The sequence below is a fragment of the Oxyura jamaicensis genome, chromosome 3, assembly GCF_011077185.1.
Source record: "Oxyura jamaicensis isolate SHBP4307 breed ruddy duck chromosome 3, BPBGC_Ojam_1.0, whole genome shotgun sequence".
Classification (NCBI taxonomy): Eukaryota; Metazoa; Chordata; class Aves; order Anseriformes; family Anatidae; genus Oxyura; species Oxyura jamaicensis.
Window position 1 is genome coordinate 90,905,640 of NC_048895.1, and position 17,786 is coordinate 90,923,425.

The window sequence follows — 17,786 nt, forward strand, 5'->3', positions numbered from 1 at the left end:
ATACATGAATGCAAAGAAACTTACAGCAGTGGCAAGATTTATTTCTGTATCGTTTAACAAAAGGGAAGAAATTGCTAGGTGATGTGTAATGCTTCACTTCAATAGGCATGTGGCATTCTGCAGTAACTGGAAAACAGTTCCAGAATTGGTTCTGGAATAAGAGCTTTTAGGTTTGAGTTGCCACTTGGCAGTTTCCCAAGTAAGCTGCAACCTGGAGATGACATGCTGTTTTCTTTAAGGAAGAACATCCCAAAACACCAAACTACTCCACGCCTAAAGTCATCCTGCATTAGAACATAAAACACTACATGAGAACTAAGCGACTCTGTATAGGTAAAGTTCATGTCTGCACTACAAAACAAGTTTTTTTTTTTTAAAAAAAAAAAAAAAAAACTTGGAAACAAGCTCAAGAAGGGTGACTTCCAAAGTCTAATGAAACTCTTGTAGACCTGTTGCGTAGGGAAACTAAATTCAGGCAGGTCTTTTTGGGTGGGTTGAATTAAGAGATGGGGTATGTCTTTGTTTACAATCATGCTGCAGGCGTCTTCATCTCCAAAAGGAGCTTGCTCAGTGGTTCCTTGGGGAAGCAGTCATCCCCTTCTTCCTTCTCAGAAGGGATTTACACCAACTCAAATGTGGCAGCTATGACAAGCTCAGTCACTTTTGCTTTAATAGAGTCCACATTACTACTGCCTCTACTGTCTCCCCACAGCAAGCAGCATAGGGGTAAGTTGAACAGCTACTCTCTGTTACACCTACACCCTCAGTAGGGGTTTGCTACATCACTGTAGCATCAAATCAGTAGGAAAAGCATGCAGATGAGCTGAAAGCTCTAATGCTGACCATCCATCTAATCTGGCACTTTTACAAGTTACGTTTTGGAAGGGGATAGTGATGGTCTGGCAGGTAAAGCCATGATAGCAATAAAACTATTCATTTCAATCTACAATAATGTCAGACATGGTATTGCTTTCATGTCTTGGCTGACTAAGGCTGCTAAAAAACTAAAGATTGTGTGAAAGGTTATGAATTTCTGAATTTTCAGTTGTCTCATTAGATTAATCCAGGTATGTTTGCTTATGTGATTGTAGCATTCTCCTGCAATTACCTGTGACTGAACTGGTTTTGTGTTAGATACAGTCTAGCACAAATTTTCATTATTTTTAAATGGTATTTCTAATTTGGTACTTTCCAACTAATATATTCTATTTTTACAGTGGCTGAAATTAGGAAATAAGAGAAGGAGATAGGTAGGATGTCTATATAGATACTTCTCTATTTTATATTTTTGCTTTCTTCTATCCAAAAAATCAGGCTAAAAATAAATACATTATATTAGCAGAACTACAGAGAAGCAGAAAATTATTCTGCTTTTTAAATCCTTGAAGGAAAATGTCAACACATAAAAATGTCTTTTTCTGATCCCTGCTCTAATGCTAACTGAAGATTAATCTGCCTTTTTTATTAAAAATTTTAGCCCTTAACTATTCTTTTTGGTCTGATAGATTTATTTTTTTATTCCACCAAACTCTAGAATTAGTGATATGATTCCCAAAAGAAGCCATGGTAAAGTACTTTAGTGTTAATATAATTGGGCAGTGGAGCAGAAATTGCTTACATATTTACGTTTTGTGGTTCTCATTCCTCTTAAGACCTCACATTTTGATGAAACAGAATTATTTATATTCAAATTGTTTCTACCCTTGCTTATTCTCACCTAAGGACATTATCACTGGTTAATCTCAGGTTCTTATCACAGATGTCAAAGCAGTCTTTTTCAGAATGAGGTCATAACTCTGGGATTTGAATCCAAAGACCTTGAAATATCCCCCACCCCAAGCCCAAGTCCAAAGGACAACTGCAAGATGTTGGCCTAAACGAACAAAAACATTGCGACCAATCCACTGGTTCACTGTAAGTAAGTAGAATCAAGTAAATGTATTCCAGGTTTATGAAGTAAGAGAGCTTACTCTGGTTGAAGAGGTTAGAAGGACTTATTGATGAACTTGGTGTTTCTGGTTTCAGCATCCTCTTGCCAAAATACAGCATTTATTTTTATAATTCTGTTCTCTTCTCACAGAGGCCACCCCTGTACTCCTCACAGAGGCCCCCAATACCAAAACTGTGGCACATAAACCCAAGACAGAGCTCAGTGGATTTTATTGTCCAACATCCTAATTAGTTCTGTATATGAGAGTATAAGTTATGAAACTGCCTTTGAAATCCTATCTTCATATTTACTATCGCTGTGTCCTGACCTGTATCACAGTCTTCACCTGCATCTACGGGTCTAAATAATAATATAATCATAGGAAAATCTTACTAAAATTTGGTGTATAAACAACTTTGCGTTATCTAAACTGCATTATGCATATGAGCACCTTAAATTTAGTATGCTTAAAACATATGATATTGATCATCAGTTATCTGGTGCCAGCCATATAAAAAAATTGTCTTCAGTGTTGTCCAGATGAAAGATTCCTCTTCAACTGACTAAATATGACACACACTGAAAGTTTGAATATTTATCCAAATTAAACTTTTATAGCCAATTACTCGTCAAGTATCTCTCTGATCCTTTGGGACAGGAATGTTAGTTTATGTGTTCAAGCACCATTGCAGAGAATAAAATTAAACTTAGCTGGCAGAAATAAAATTAGAGTAACTAACTGAAAATACACTGGTATCTCATGAAGTAAAAAGATGTCCTTGAAATTTTGATAAACATACTAATTACAGGCATACAAATAAAATATGTACATGTCTAACTGAGACTCACTGTAAAACAACAGGAAATTAAGCTTTTGGGTCACATGCATTTAAGCAACCAAACAGTTCTCATTACATTGAGGACATAGAAAAATCTAGAGTTTCTAGCATTACTTGGATAGCTGCCTTTTTTTTTTTTTTTCTCCCAGAAGACCAATACTTTATTTCATTCACTCCTTTAACCAGCTCATTAGACTTCAATCAAAAATGTGAAAGCTAATGTTCATGTAGACCTTCTGTGATACTTTACAGAACAAATATATTAATGAGTGAACTTCAAAAGATTTGTACAAGTCCTTGCTTCATTAGGATTTGCTGTAATATGTGTCATTGTGACCTTAAACGCAGCCAGCTTTATAACATCAAATCTAGTAATTCATTATGAGAACTCCAGTGTAAATTATGGTGTGATATTCAAAGTCTACCTTAGATTTTCTTCTTTTAATTGAGAAAGGTTGAAAAGCATATATGAAGATATAAAGGAGACTTATCTCCCTTCCAGGTACAACTTCTTAAAAAAAAAAAAAAAAAAGTAAAACTAGGGTGGTTTTGCGGTTAGATCATATTTCCAGTCAAATATGTTGAGCTTGAAGAAAATATTAGGTAATAGTTTCCCAATTTCCTCTACGTTAAGTTCAGGAAAAGATTTAACATTTACACATCATTTTGAATGTAGATGGCAATATACATAATCCTAAGAAGGTAGAAGTATCAGTTGGGAACATTTTTTCTGTTTCAAAATTGAAGGCTCAGAAAAACAAAATAAGTTTTGGAGGTGAAGCTAAACAAGATGAAAAAGATTTATGATGAGGCCGTTCTCAGAAGTACTAAAAACGGGTACTATGATGCTAATTTCATTTATGGATTTTGACTAACAAAAAATAGGTTATTTTTATTTTCAAGATGCCTGTAGATGTTACCATCCCAGAATAATGGAAAAGACACCAGGAAATAGATACTGAGCAATTTATTCTTATGGACTGTTTTTTATACCTTCTCTCATTTAGATAGTACAGTAATTCCTTTTTTTTTTTTTTTCCACAAAATCTTGTTGAACTGGATATGAATGAATTATTTTCCTTTTTTGTTTATCATGTCAATCTGTTCCATTTACTTACGCATCTGGCCTTTCTTTACACATTTACATAATAGCCATAAATAACCATAACTGAATTTAATAATTACGCTGCATCTTTCAGCTGGACAGTTTAGCATGCTTCATGGCCTCTAAGTGAATAAACTTCAATGAAAGAAGAACAAATGAGGAAGGTAATTTTCTTCCCGTTACAGATGAACAAGAGTTGGCTGAAAATACTGACTTTTCATCTGAAAACTGATACAGTTATAACTGCTGATTTTATAGCAAGGGTATAGGCAAAAAAAAAAAAAAAAAAAGTGATTCTTCTCTTCTAAAACATGAGGTCTGAAGAAGAGAAATGAAATCCACAAAACAGAAATATGAAAGTAGTTTCTTCTTCTTGTGACTCCCTGTTTCCCAAAGCATAGAAGCATAGAACTGCTTTATTATGATTTCCTTTTGTCAGACATGCAGCTAACTCTTGAACTGCTCGGTATTTAAGGAATGCTAAAACTATTGACATACCATTCCCCAATTTTGGATGCCTCAAATAAAGCTGGCTAATCCAGTAAGGATATAGAACTATTAGAGTGCCCCAAGAAGGGCAACAAAGATGGTGAAGGGTCTAGAGGGGAAGACTTATGAGGAGTGGCTGAGGTCCCTTGGTTTGTTCAGCCCAGAGCAGAGCAGGCTGAGGGGAGGCCTCACGGCGGCCTGCAGCTCCCTCACGAGGGGAGCGGAGGGGCAGGCGCTGAGCTCTACTCTCTGGGGACAGTGACAGGACCCGAGGGAACGGCATGGAGCTGGGACACAGGAGGGTCAGGCTGGGTGTTAAGGAAAGGTTCTGTACCCAGAGGGTGGTTGGGCACTGGGACAGGCTCCCCAGGGTCATGACCACTGGGTCATGGCACCGAGCCTGTCGGAGTTCAAGAAGCATTTGGACAATGCTCTCAGACATAGGGTCTGATTTTGGGGTATTCCTGTGTGGAGCCAGGAGTTGGACTCAATGATCCTTGCAGATCCTTTCCAACACAGGATATTCTATGAGTCTATGAGTGTCTCATTTTTCTGTTGAAATAAAACCAAATCAATCTTCATGTTGGTTTCATCTACACAGGTGGTACTTACTAGAACACAGCTGCATAAAGAGGAGGTTAACTTGATCTCTAGGCACTAGGTAATAGCAATCACTGTGTTTCAGATAACTATGGAATTAGTAATTTCCTTTATATTAAATATTGTGCTAAAATTTGTCTTCTGTCATGTATCTTAGTAGCAATGTGGAAAGCATAACAAATCACTGTGAACTACCAGATGCATCAGGCTGTTAGGTCATCTACCTCAATATCCTGTCTCTGAGCAAAACGAGTCACAAACGCATTGAAAGACGTATGAGAAACAAGGCAACTGTGACTTTTCGTGAAGAACAACAGCTTCCACCAATCAGTGAGATTAGGATTTCCTGAGCTGCAGGAAATATATTTGTTTATATTTACATGTCTGTTTTCCCCTCTTTTTCTCAGTTTTTCGTCATTTATTTTTTATACTTTTGACCCACATACCATCTGTGGCCATGAATTACCCAAGGTAACTATTAATTCTGGGAAAAGTTAATCATCATTTCCTTTTGTTTTTCAAGACTGTGATCTGATAGTGTCATTAAGTGCCCTTAACTTTTATGTTACAAGCCACGTGACTGTCATTTCTTATTCACATTTTCCTTTGCAAGTTTTACCCACGTTCCATAGTCCTGATATGTTTCGCTCTCTGGAAGTCATACTATCCTTTTGATCATCCGCACTTCTGTGTTTCACTGTACCTTTTCAGAGGCATGTTACCAGGCTGCTTGGAAAATTCAGAAGACTTTAAATACCACGATCTGCTTTATTTTCCCAGATTTTTTAAACTCTTTTTATCTAATATTCCTCCACCTGTATGGCACTTTCAATGAAAATGGAATGATGTCCTGCTCTTAAGGATTGCTACTTGACCTATTGTTTCTCAGTGCTTCCTCTGAGTCTTCATGATTAAATATACTGTCTTTTTGCTATTTGAACCCCCTAGCAATCTGCAAAACAAGAGATTAAGTCAGTGATCTGAATTTAGATCCCCCAGTTGACAGCAGAGAGCATTATCAACAAGGCACCAGGCTGCCCTGATAAAGAAAAACTTGTGTGTTTTATTCCATAAGGATTTTTTGACTTGTAATGTAGTTGAGTTTCCACAAAAAGAAGGCTTTTGCTGAAAGAATTAAAGTAGTGAAGGTGGGATTTATTTTGTTTCATATTTTATTGTGTGGAAACAGCTGAACTCGCCTAATCAATTATTTTGTAAATTCCTAAAGTTACAGTCATTGAGCCAATGATTATTGTATTTCTTTCTGTAGATATGTGTGATATTTTATGATATACCCAAGTCAGGTTTTTGTATGTACCAGACTTATCCCTAGGAATTACCTGAATCATATTTATTTCACTTTGATTCTCTTTGCACCGTGACCATGAGATAAAAGAATGCATTACTATCAGGTAGTTATATTTGGTTCTCTGAGCTATTCTGTGAGCTTTAGATGGATAGAGCAAGCCATGTATTCATCAGCCCCTTGATATTGCTGCTAACCTGACTTCTTGCTGCAAATGCCTTTGGTTTTGGTAATGTGGAAAAGGTTTGCTGCACTGCCTGGCAAACAAATCATCTGTGCTCCTACTATATTCCTTCAGTGATGTAAAAGAAGCAAAGAATCTATCAGTAAGCTTCCAGTCTCTCTTGTAGGATGTTTACCACTGTAATTGGAAAACAGAAATCAGAAAGTCAGAGTTTAAACCATTCTGACATCTTGTTTAAGATGTAGTGGGTTTATGTGGCAAGGTTTTGGTAGCAGGGGGCCATAGGGGTGGTGTCTGTGAGAAGGATCTAGAAGCTGCCCCATGTTGGTAAGGGCCCCACTGCTGACCAGAGCGGAGTCAATAAGTGATGTTGTTTTGTGCCTCTGTGAGAACATATTTAACACACAGAAAAAAAAATGCTGCACCACACAGTAGCTAGGAGAGTGAGAGGAGTGAGGAACAGCCTTGCAGGCACCAAGGTCAGCGAAGAACGAGGGGGAGAGGTGCTCCAGGCGCCGGAGCAGAAGTCCCCTGCGGCCTGTGGTGAGGACCATGGTGAAGCAGGCTGTCCCCCTGCAGCCCATGGAGTGCCACGGTGGAGCAGGGTTCCACGCTGCAGCCCATGGAGGAGACCACAGTGGAGCAGGTGGCCCTGCACTGACAGAGGCTGTGGCCTGTGGAAGACCCCTGCCGGAGCTGATTCTGGGCCACACCTGCAGCCCATGGAGAAGAGACCACGCAGGAGCAGGTGAACCTGGCAGGAGCTGCTGCCCGTGCGGGATCCAGGCTGGAGCAGTTTTCTCCTGAGGGATGGACCCCGTGGTACCGACCCATATCTGCAGCAGTTCTTGAAGAGCTGCTGCCTGTGGGCAGCCCACGCTGGATCAGTTCGGCGAGGACTGCATCCCATGGGAGGGACCCCATAGCACAGGGGACGAGAGCGACCAAAGAGGAGCGGTGGCAAAGAAGCGCTAGAGACTGACCATAGCCCCCATTCCCCCATTCCCCTGCGCCGCTCGGGGGGAGGAGGTGGAAGACGGTGGATGGCGGGGAAGGTGCTTTTGGTTTCTTTCCTTTGTTTCTCACTTCTCTAGCTTGTTAGTAATAAATGTTACTGTCTCCCTACTCTGAGTCTGTTTTGCCCATCACGATAATTACTGTGCGATCTCCTCGTCCTTATCTCAACCCCTGAGACCTTTTCATCGTATTTTCTCCCTGTTCCTCTTTGAGGACGGGGAGTGAGAGAGCAGTTGTGGTGGAGCTTGGCCACCCACCAGTACATATCTAGCATTTCAGCTCAGAACTGCTGTGTTAAATAACTTGCTTTTGCCTAAAGAATATCCTCCAGCAGGCTTCTGATGCATGGTCATCAAGAGTATGGCTGGTTCATCTAACTTCAGATATTGCCTATGTACATGTCTACAGCTAAGCTGCTGACCCTCAAGCTCTTTTCGGGTGAGTGGAGAGCAGCTGATAGTTTTAGGTCATCATTCACCTGACCTTTTTAGGTGTTTATTATTTTAGGTCTTTAAAAGACGTTTAGATGTAGAGCTTAGGGATAAGGTTTAGTGGGGATTGTTAGTGTTAGGTCAGAGGTTGGACTTGATGATCCTGAGGTCTCTTCCAACCTAGAAAATTCTGTGATTCTGTGATTATAAGGTGGAATGACTTCACATCCTAGGATTACATATTTTTCTGCCTTACCAGTGACAACCAAGAACCTTCTGTGCAGTTATTTAAAATGTTGGTTGTAGACGACTTGGCCAAATTTTTGGTCATATTCCTCCTACCGTGAGATGAATGAACTACTTCCCTTCCTAAGGTTTTGTTGGTTCTTGTTTTTGTTTGTTCATTTGTTTCCTAACTAATAGTCATTCTTACTATTAAAAATGTTTCTTATTTCTCATGTGAATTTACTTAATGATGGCTGGTGCACTTGACTGGCTCTTACTGTCTTCAAGATTAAAAAGTTTTTTTTTATTATTATTATTATTTTATTTGAATAGAATGCAGTACTAAGCCAAACTTGTCGCACACACAAAAGTACAAATGGAATTCAGAGATACGAGTGGAAACAGACTGATTCCAATTTACTAGCAATGGAAAAATGTGTATTCTTCCCCTTACTCCTGTTTATTTTCTAACTAAAGCAAAGTCAAATAGGATGATAACAGAAACTTGTTAAAGTTTTCCCAACTTTTTCTTGTTACACTATGTTATGAAAATTATAGTCAATCCTCTGCCAGATAACCTATTTATTTCAGTAGAAAATTCAAACCTTCAGTTAAACTGTTAACACATCATTTTTAGCAGTATGTGCTATTCAGGGAATTCCAGAAACAGCTCTGTAGTCTGTTATGAATTTTTATAGGTATTGTATCTTGAATTATTCAGTCTCTTTTTTTTTACCTCTAAAATACTAGAAGATTTTTCATTTCTTCCAATGTAACTGAGACCTGTAAAATTGTTGAGTTACTTGTACTTGATTTTGATTTCTACTTATGAAGTTCTTTTTTATTATTATTTCTGTATTCATTTTCTTTAACATTGTATTATGTCAATTCCTGGTTATTGAAGTATTTAAGCATCTAAAGATGAACTCAAACACTAACAGGGACCTAAGTATGATCAGTTTAGGTTTCAGACAACTAGATAACCTAAAACACAGTTTGGAGAATAAAATTCATTAAACCATTTTCCTTATTGAAACACGGACATACACTGAACCTAAAAGAACCATATGTTTTGTGAGAAGTTGTACTGTATTAATTTCATCACTATCCTCTGCTGGTAGAGTGACACATTTGTCACCGTTTAGCTATAGTAACCCCTTAAAAGTAGGTCAAAGAATCATAACACAATTGCTTTTCATACTTTCTCCATACTCCAGAAGTGCTGTGCTGGTGGCTCCGCTATGCTACTCTCCTTCCCTTGGGGTATGTGACTGCTGAGTCCGTATTGACCTTATGTTTTTCCCTAATGCAGTGATCTCCAAACTATTTTTCAGAATGCCATTCCAGTATATGTATATTTATTTATTACTAAATTGCATACAAGTGCTACTGAAGTTATAATATTTTCTTTCCTGCACCCCTGTGGATTGTCTTGCACACCCCCTGGGGTGTGTGCACCCCACTTTGGAGACAACTGCCCCGTTGCGGTCATGGACAGATGGTTATGTAGTGGCCCCGGAAGAGACTGTAGAGAAAATAAAGTAACTCTTTCTTCCTTCAGCCTGACTTGTGAAATAAATGAAGCACAAAATGACTTAGTGCCAGCAGCTATCTTAAAATATGTACATGTAAAATATGTACATGTAAAATATGTACATGTAAAATACGTAAAAGCAACTCAAAAACAGTGTAAAATGCTCTCCTGCTGTGGTAGAGCATGCACATTATAGCTGGCATCAGTAGTATGTCTATGATTAACCTATTATTGTTCAGCTTATGCCCTCTTTGGCTCTGTTGAAATGGAGCGTTTCAGATTTGATTCCTCATGCTGGGTAGGAACTTTTCCATGGTATCTTGTGCTTAAGAAGCCTTTGGTAGCTTCTTTGCTTCATTGTGCCACCTGTGGAGCTTATATTCCTGCTTCTGATCTACATTGCAGATAATCAGTCTCAGTTTGTGTGAAGATGAAAGCAGGAGGAGGTATGCACACTTTAAAGAAAGTCAGAAAGCTGTCTAGTTTTCTCCCACTTAGGGCCTTCATCCAAGGAGATGACTAATTCCTCTCCTCTCAGTGTCCTCTTTTCTGATGTTGTACAGTTGCACTCTGCATCTCCCTAGTCCTGAATGGCTTTTTTGGCCAGGTATGAGTTTGAGTCTGGTGAAAATCTCTGCCTTTGCTGTATCTTTTCTACTGATTCCTGAGAGGTCTTCATTGCACTGGTGGGGGAGGCCTGCACCGCCTTGGGCATGGCGCTGCCACTCTATTCTGTTCACTACAGTTGAAATAACAATTTTCTCTGTTGTCTTCACTGTTCAGTAGTGCAGGGAATTCTGGTTGCAGGGTGCCAGACTTTGTCTCTTTGTGGAAGGTCTGCCCTTTGAAGGGAGCTATTCCAGCTAAAGGACAAATGTGGTCATCCTTACTTTCAAGACTGACAGAACATCCTGTCTTCCCTCCCCTCCCTTCCTTCCCCTTCAAGTTTCTTGATTAGAATGCCAGCTATTGGTTTTTATATAGCACTGCAGACACATATTATTGGTGTTTGGCTCCTTTTCCTTTTTACAGCCTTTTAAAACATAATGTTAAAACTTCACGTTATTGGAACCATTAATGATGGAAGAAAAAGTGTATTTTTCTTGTTGCAAGCTTTAGATAGAGTTTATAGGGCATAAAAACACAACAGTAAGTGAATCATAAGTGGGGTTGCCAGAAGTGTGCACACTCTTATAGGATGTAATCTGTAACATGTTCACTAAGCCCTTGATTCCTTGCTCTTCATTTCTGCTCTTTATGTGTTAATCTTACTTGTGCCAGTACCGATATCTTGGGGATCCAAGGTAAAACAGATCAGGGTAGTGATACAGATTTAAAAAAAAAATCCCTCCTGCTCAAGGTTATTTTAACTTGGATGAATTTCCTAATCTGATTAACTTCATGAGCATATGCAGTCATATTGACACAGCAGAAGTGGAAGCACATTGGTGGGTGGTGGGAACAATTCTTGGAAAGGCAACTGATTTGTAAAGAAGTGTTCATCAGACTGCAGCCTTATATTTTGGAGAATATTGTAATATAAATATAAAGTAAATACAAGTTGAACGATAAATAGTTAATCACATGTAAAAGTTCAAATTCTAATAGCCACAAGAACACAGCTCTATTTCAAACATCTTCCTTTACTACATGACAAATATTGTCCATAAAAACTTTTCAAACTTCAGTCATTACTTTCATGATCCTCTCAAAAACGTGGTCAGAATCATTTTTACATCATGAAAAATATATTTTAGATTTTAGTAGATGGGGAAAGCTAGCTGAAAGATACTTCACAAAATATTTATTTAAATATAGAAACTAAATTGTGGAGAGGTAATCGTAAATTTAATTATTTTTGAAAGCTGCCTAATGAAAGACTTAGTAGCTTTATCTGCATGATATGTTACTATATGGTGAGTATTACACTACACTAATGTTTCTGAAGGCACTGCACTTGAAAAATAAGAATTAACATTTTCTGCACAGAGCCTTTCTGTGAAAGATCAAAGATCACAGAATTGTCAAAATGTTGAGGTTGTAAGGGGCCTCTTGATATCACGAAGTCCAACCTCCTGTTCAAGCGGAGTCACCGAGAGCAGGTTTCTCACAACCATGTCCAGCTGGGTTTTGAATATTTCAAAAGATGGAGAATTGATAACCACTCTGAGCAACCTGTTCCAGCACTTGACAACCCTCACAGTAAAAGAGTGTTTCCATGTGTTCAGACAGAATTTCCTGTTTTTTGATTTTGACCATGACATCTTGTCCTGTCAGTGAGCACTACTGAAAAGAGCCTGTCTTCCTCTTCTTCATCCCCTTCCATCAGGAATTTATACACATTGATAAGATCCTCCTGAGCCTTCTCTTCTCCAGCTTTATCTTCTTTATCTTCTCCAGCTGTCTCAGACACTCCTCATATGAGAAAAGTTTCAGTCACTTCATCTTTGTGGTCCTGTGCTGGACTAGCTATATATAATGCTGTTTCCCTTGAAAGTATAAACTTAATTAGACAAATGACTTTCTCCTAACCATATATGTCTGCTTCTGACTTTTTATTCTTTGCAATGTCTTGGACCTTTCCCCCACACACCCAGGACATTTTTTCATCCCATTGTTTATTCGATTTCTCCAAGAATCCTAATCTTTCCAGACCCACCATTTAGGAACATAACTACTTCTTGCTTTCCTTCTGCTTATCTTCCTGCTTTCTATTTGCCTTTTATATATATATATATATATGAATGGTTTTCAACTCATGCTTTTTTAACCATGACCAAGTTTCATTTTTCCTTTCTTCTTAAGTGCAGTAAAAAATAGCAGAGAACAAACCGTGGGCACATTTGAGAAACGAACAAAAAATTAATATTCAGAATGAATGTCCTGGTTTTGGCCAGGATGGAATAGCACATATCATGCTATGTTTCGGACTTTTGATGAAATATTGTTGATAATATACCGATATTTCAGTTGTTGCAGAGAAGTGCTTACAAGAAGGACTTTTCAGCTCCTTGTGCTGCCCTGACAGCGAGGAGCCTGGGGGTGCACCAGGAGCTGGGAGGGGACCAAAGGGATGTCCCACACCATGTGGCGTGTTCAGCAGTGAAAGCTGAGGGGACATTCGAAGTGATGGAGTTATTCTTCTCAAGTACCTGTTACATGATTGCTTGAAGCTTGCTTTCCTGGAAGTGGCTGAACATCTGCCTGCCAATGGGAAGCAGTGACTGCATTCCTTATTTTGCTTTGCTTGCACATGCAGCTTTTTATTAGACTTATTTACTTATTTAATTGTCATTATCTCAACCCATGAGTTTTCTCATTTTTACCTTTCCAATTTCTCCCATGTACCACTATGGGGGGATTGAGCAAGCAGCTGTGTGATGCTTAGTGGTCTACTGTGGTTAAACAACAGCAGTGAATAAGAACACCCACATGCTAATCATGCCTATCTTTAATCATCAATTACAAATCCATTGTATGTTTCTAGTTAAATAAATTATAAATTTCTTTACCAATATATTACCTTACTCAGACTGCTCATTCCTTGTTCACATCCATGATGATGAATTTGGACAGTTTTCAAGGAGCATTGCCTGACTAGGATTCATAAGGCATCAGGAAGACACTTAGTCTAACCTCAGTTTAAACTATTTTCTCTAACTTGGATGGTATTTTTTTACCAGTATTTTCCTACAGAGGAAAAAAAAAAAAAAAAAAAAAAAAAAAAAAAAAGGTAATTAATACAATAAAAGTCGCTGATGTTAAGCCTTTTTATTTAAAGTTTTCACTTGTGATTGTCTATTTTGAAGGCAGGAGTAGTCTAGTGGAAAAATGTATGTACTGCCCCACAGTACAGTCATCATAATTTCAAACACAAAACATTAAAGTATCGTCAAAATTAAGAAAAACTGTATTTTCATCTACAATTATAAATCAAAAACACTTCACAGGTATGTTAGTGGACAATAATTCTGCATAGACATGTCTACAAAAATGAGAATATTTGACACAAGCTTCTGAACTTTATTGCATCTTCTGACAGTGGTCCCTCCTATAACGGTCTTCGCACTTCTAATATGTAGATGCTAGAAAATCTTCCTCTTCTAGTCCTTTAACTCAAATGTTTGAAATTAAATACATTTTTACACATACCTTGCAAATAATAGAGTTGATTATACTGTTCAAAGGTATTCAAAAGAATGAATATTTTCAAATGTGCTTTGCTGATTATGTTGCATTTTATTACTTTATTTTGTAGCAAATTAATTGAAAAAAGCTTTTTTGATATTCATTGCAGACACAGCCCTGTTTTTTCCATCCTTCACTGGAAATTCTTATTTGGAACTTCCTTCTCTAACATCTGTATCTGAGATCAGGACTGCATCTGGGCAGGAAACAAGCAATCTGACGACTCTGTACTTGACAGTGAAGACAACTGCTCTAAGTGGCACTATTCTTTACAGTGAGTACCAATGATACTTGACGTTAAGTATCAGTTTTAGCTTCTTCAGGTCCTTAATAACTTTAGTGTAGATCAGCAGCAAAAATAATCATTAAAATTCAGTAGGAGCCTTTTGGTATTCTAATACACGATGTGTTATAAAATTTGAAGTGTAGTTCTTTATGTTATTCTGGAAGGTTCTTTGATACATGACTTGTTGAGCAAAGCACAACTGATAACTGAAAATGCTGCTTTCTGACAAGAAAGAGCACAGTAAGCGTTTGACTCCAATAATACGTGTTATGACTCTAAAATACAAATGTTGAAGCAATTTCAACCAATTTATTGCAGAGAAACAAGTTCTTCATACTTGGGTCGAGTCTCACTTTTTGTTAAAATTGTGATTTTGATTCCAATGCTTTTTTTTGGATTGCAGAAGTACCATAAGTTCTGCAAATTTACTGTGATTTCACACTTCAGAGGATTGTTTTGTGGCCCCCGGAGAGTGTACTTGCAGACTTGGAAGTATACTTGTTAATACTACATTACAATGTTGCTTCTTGCCTGTGTAATTCATTCCTCAGTATAGAGCATGAATTTATGAGACAGTATACTTTTCACAAGTCAGCAATAAAAATAGGTTTCCCTTCCAGTTTAATAATTCATTATATATTTTAGCTTGTAACTTCTATCCAAATGGAAAACATGGAAAGTGAGTTGATGTCTTCCTGAAAAGTGAGCTGATTTCTTCATGAACACAGGAAGGGATAGAAAAATGTGTTTGTGCAGTCTTTCTGATAAATTTAATATTTCTCCACAAAGACAAAATCGGTAGAAGTATTCTCTCTTCACTGCAGTTTCTTTGGGTTAGTCTACATGAAGAAATCATGTTGATTTAATATAATTTTTCAGATTATTTTTTTTTATTTGCATGTTCATCTGGAAGTAGTACACATGAATTCACCTGCACTATGTAAACATTTACAAGCCATGGTTAAAAGCTTTGTGGTGTTACTTAATTATGCTTTTTATTATTGCCCGTATAACGCTTTTTTTAGATGTAAAACACTGTAGACCCAAACCAGACATTTATGTTTACTGATTTTCAAAATACCTCAAGTTGTTTTATGTTATAGCCAGGTTGTTGCCTAAGATACATGGCTACAAAATTTGCTAAGAGTCGAAGATAAATGGTGATGTGGCAGTTCTTTATGTTGAAGTGTTTTACAGTTCTTAATTATTTCAACTTGAAGAAGAGTTATTCATCCTTTAAGAAGTATTCAAAGAAGGTCGCTGGAAGTACTTTGAATGTTTTTGTTATTTAATTATTTTGTTTGGCTCATTACTGCACAACGTCAAGCCAAAGTTCAAATAAAGTTTCTTATCTACACATAAACCCTAATGAGTAAGCATTTATATTTAAAAAAAAAAAAAAAAATCCAATCTGGAAATTTCTCTCCTAATCTTAGGAGGAGGTGATGTTGTATGAAAGCCTGGATAAGTGTACTGTGATCCTACAGTCAGAACCTGATTTTCTTCTACCACTACTTGTTGGAAAATGTTTTGATCTGAAAGCAGAAGATGTATGGATTTGGGGAGGGGTTGTGGTTGGACTAGCTTTGAAACAAAATTTGCAATGATGAATGCTGTTTGCCTAGTTTACAATGCAAATATTTTAAACATAGTAAATTTGCTTATCTTTGCAAACATTAAATATTGTGCAAAATTTATAACTGAAAATGAAATTCCAACTCTTTCAGTATCTATGTTCTCCTGTAATTAAAAACTGGTAGATATTTGCTTTTCTGTTGCATTTCATGTGGAAGTTACACATAGATGAACAGTATATCCTCTATTTTTCCTTTTCATCCAGCTGCACAAAGCAGAGCTACAACCTAAGCTTTGGTGATTAGTTGGTGTTCCACACTTTCTTTTACAGCAATCATTTAAAACAGAAGTGGTGTGAAAATTCTGTGCATATTAAATTTGATAATTTTTGGGGAGATTTCTATGCTTTTTTTTTTTTTTTTTTTTTTTTAAGGTTTCTCCAATTGTCAGGTGAGAACTAGCATGTCCTTGGAATTAGTGAGCTCCCTCAGAAAAGTGAGAAGAGTGCTGAGACTCAGAGATGTTAATTTCAGCTTTCAGTCTATGATATAATTCTATATGGTCTGTGGAATTTCTCTTTTGTTGTTTGCAACATTTCAAATCTTTTGGAGAAAGCTAGAAATTGTCACATTTTGCATATCTAGTTCTGACCAGTTGGCATAATAAAGCACATAAGTATCTGCAGACACTTCATATACTTCATGCGCAGATTAATACTTTGAACAGACATTGTTTGGACAGTTCGGTATCTTTCTTAGCAATGTGGGATGAAACCTCAGGATTATGTACTGAAAGATTAGGTGCATCTGAAATGATGCTGGGGAAGGAAGAGAAGATTTGGAGGCTTTCTTTGTGTTTTGAGGCCACCATGGGAGTAATTGATAGTTGTATTACACTCCTTAATTTTGTTCCTCATAAGCCGGTACATCTCCTTCTACCATTGTTTTTATCCAAAAAAATACATTGACTTAACAAAAGTAAAGTTTTCTTATGCCTAATTCAGTTATAAAAGTACAAATACTGGATAATTCTAGGGCCATTTAGTGGTTTCTTTGTAGTGAACAAATGGAAAATAAAATAAAACAAACAAACAAACAAAAAAACTGAATTAGGTGAATAGACTGCTAATTTAACATATTCAAAATCAAACCAAATATATTTAAGATGCTTCTGCTCCAGAGTAAATTCTGTAGTTTATCTCAGATTATGTGTTTATAGCTGAAACATTTTCAGCTTTTGAGTTCAGAGAAAGTATTAGTGTTCCTAAATTTCATTGAAGCACACAATAGTTACTTTCATGTATACAAACATTAAACAAAATCTTTCACTACCACAAGAGAAAATAATGTGTTAGGTTTTTTCTCCCACTAAACAGGAAGTTTGAAAGCTAGCAGCACATCATGAAACTTAGACCAATTGGATAACACAGAAAATCTCAAAAGGAATGCTGACAAAGAGAAAAAAGTATTTTTTAAATACTAACCAAAGAGAATATCTAGCTTTTCAGTCTTCCAACTCTGCAGAAGTAGCAGGTGTTCCTTTAGGCCAAAAGTCTTTTATTTTTTAAAAAAAGACAAGTAGTATCAGGAAGAAGAACAAAACTTAGAGAATTTTGTTGCTCTAAGGTGTGTCTCATGAATCTAAGCTAGTAAAACTCATTAACCAGTTTAATATTATAATATTGAAAATATTTGTTGTGTTTTTAGAGGGAAAAGTATTCAGTATGTATTCAATCTTATATTCAATAAATGTTTACTGTTTGATACTTCAACTTTTCCAGTACATATGTCACTGTAAAACATTTGTTTATGACTGCATGGAAATAAAATGTCTTAGTAATGGTGGATGAAATGGCCTCAAAGGTTTTCATCATCTTATAAAAATGTCATCCTTTTATCATAGAATCATAGAATGGCTCAGGTTGGAAGGAACCTCAAAAATCACCTAGTTCCAACCCCTCTGCCATGGGCAGGGATGCCACCCACTATATCAGGTAGCCCAGGGCCTCATCTAACCTGGTCTTGAACACCTCCAGGGACCGGGCATCCACAGCTTCCCTGGGTAGGCTGTGCCAGTG

At 37.2% G+C, this 17,786-nt stretch overlaps 1 protein-coding gene across 1 annotated transcript in view; it reads left to right on the plus strand.

Moving 5' to 3' along the window:
• EYS (eyes shut homolog) overlaps positions 1-17,786 on the plus strand; it is an 883,205-nt gene that overhangs the window by 713,287 nt on the left and 152,132 nt on the right. The window contains exon 38 of the mRNA XM_035323172.1: positions 13,958-14,122. Within this exon, the coding sequence (XP_035179063.1) occupies positions 13,958-14,122 (165 nt within the window). The remainder of the gene's footprint in view (positions 1-13,957; positions 14,123-17,786) is intronic.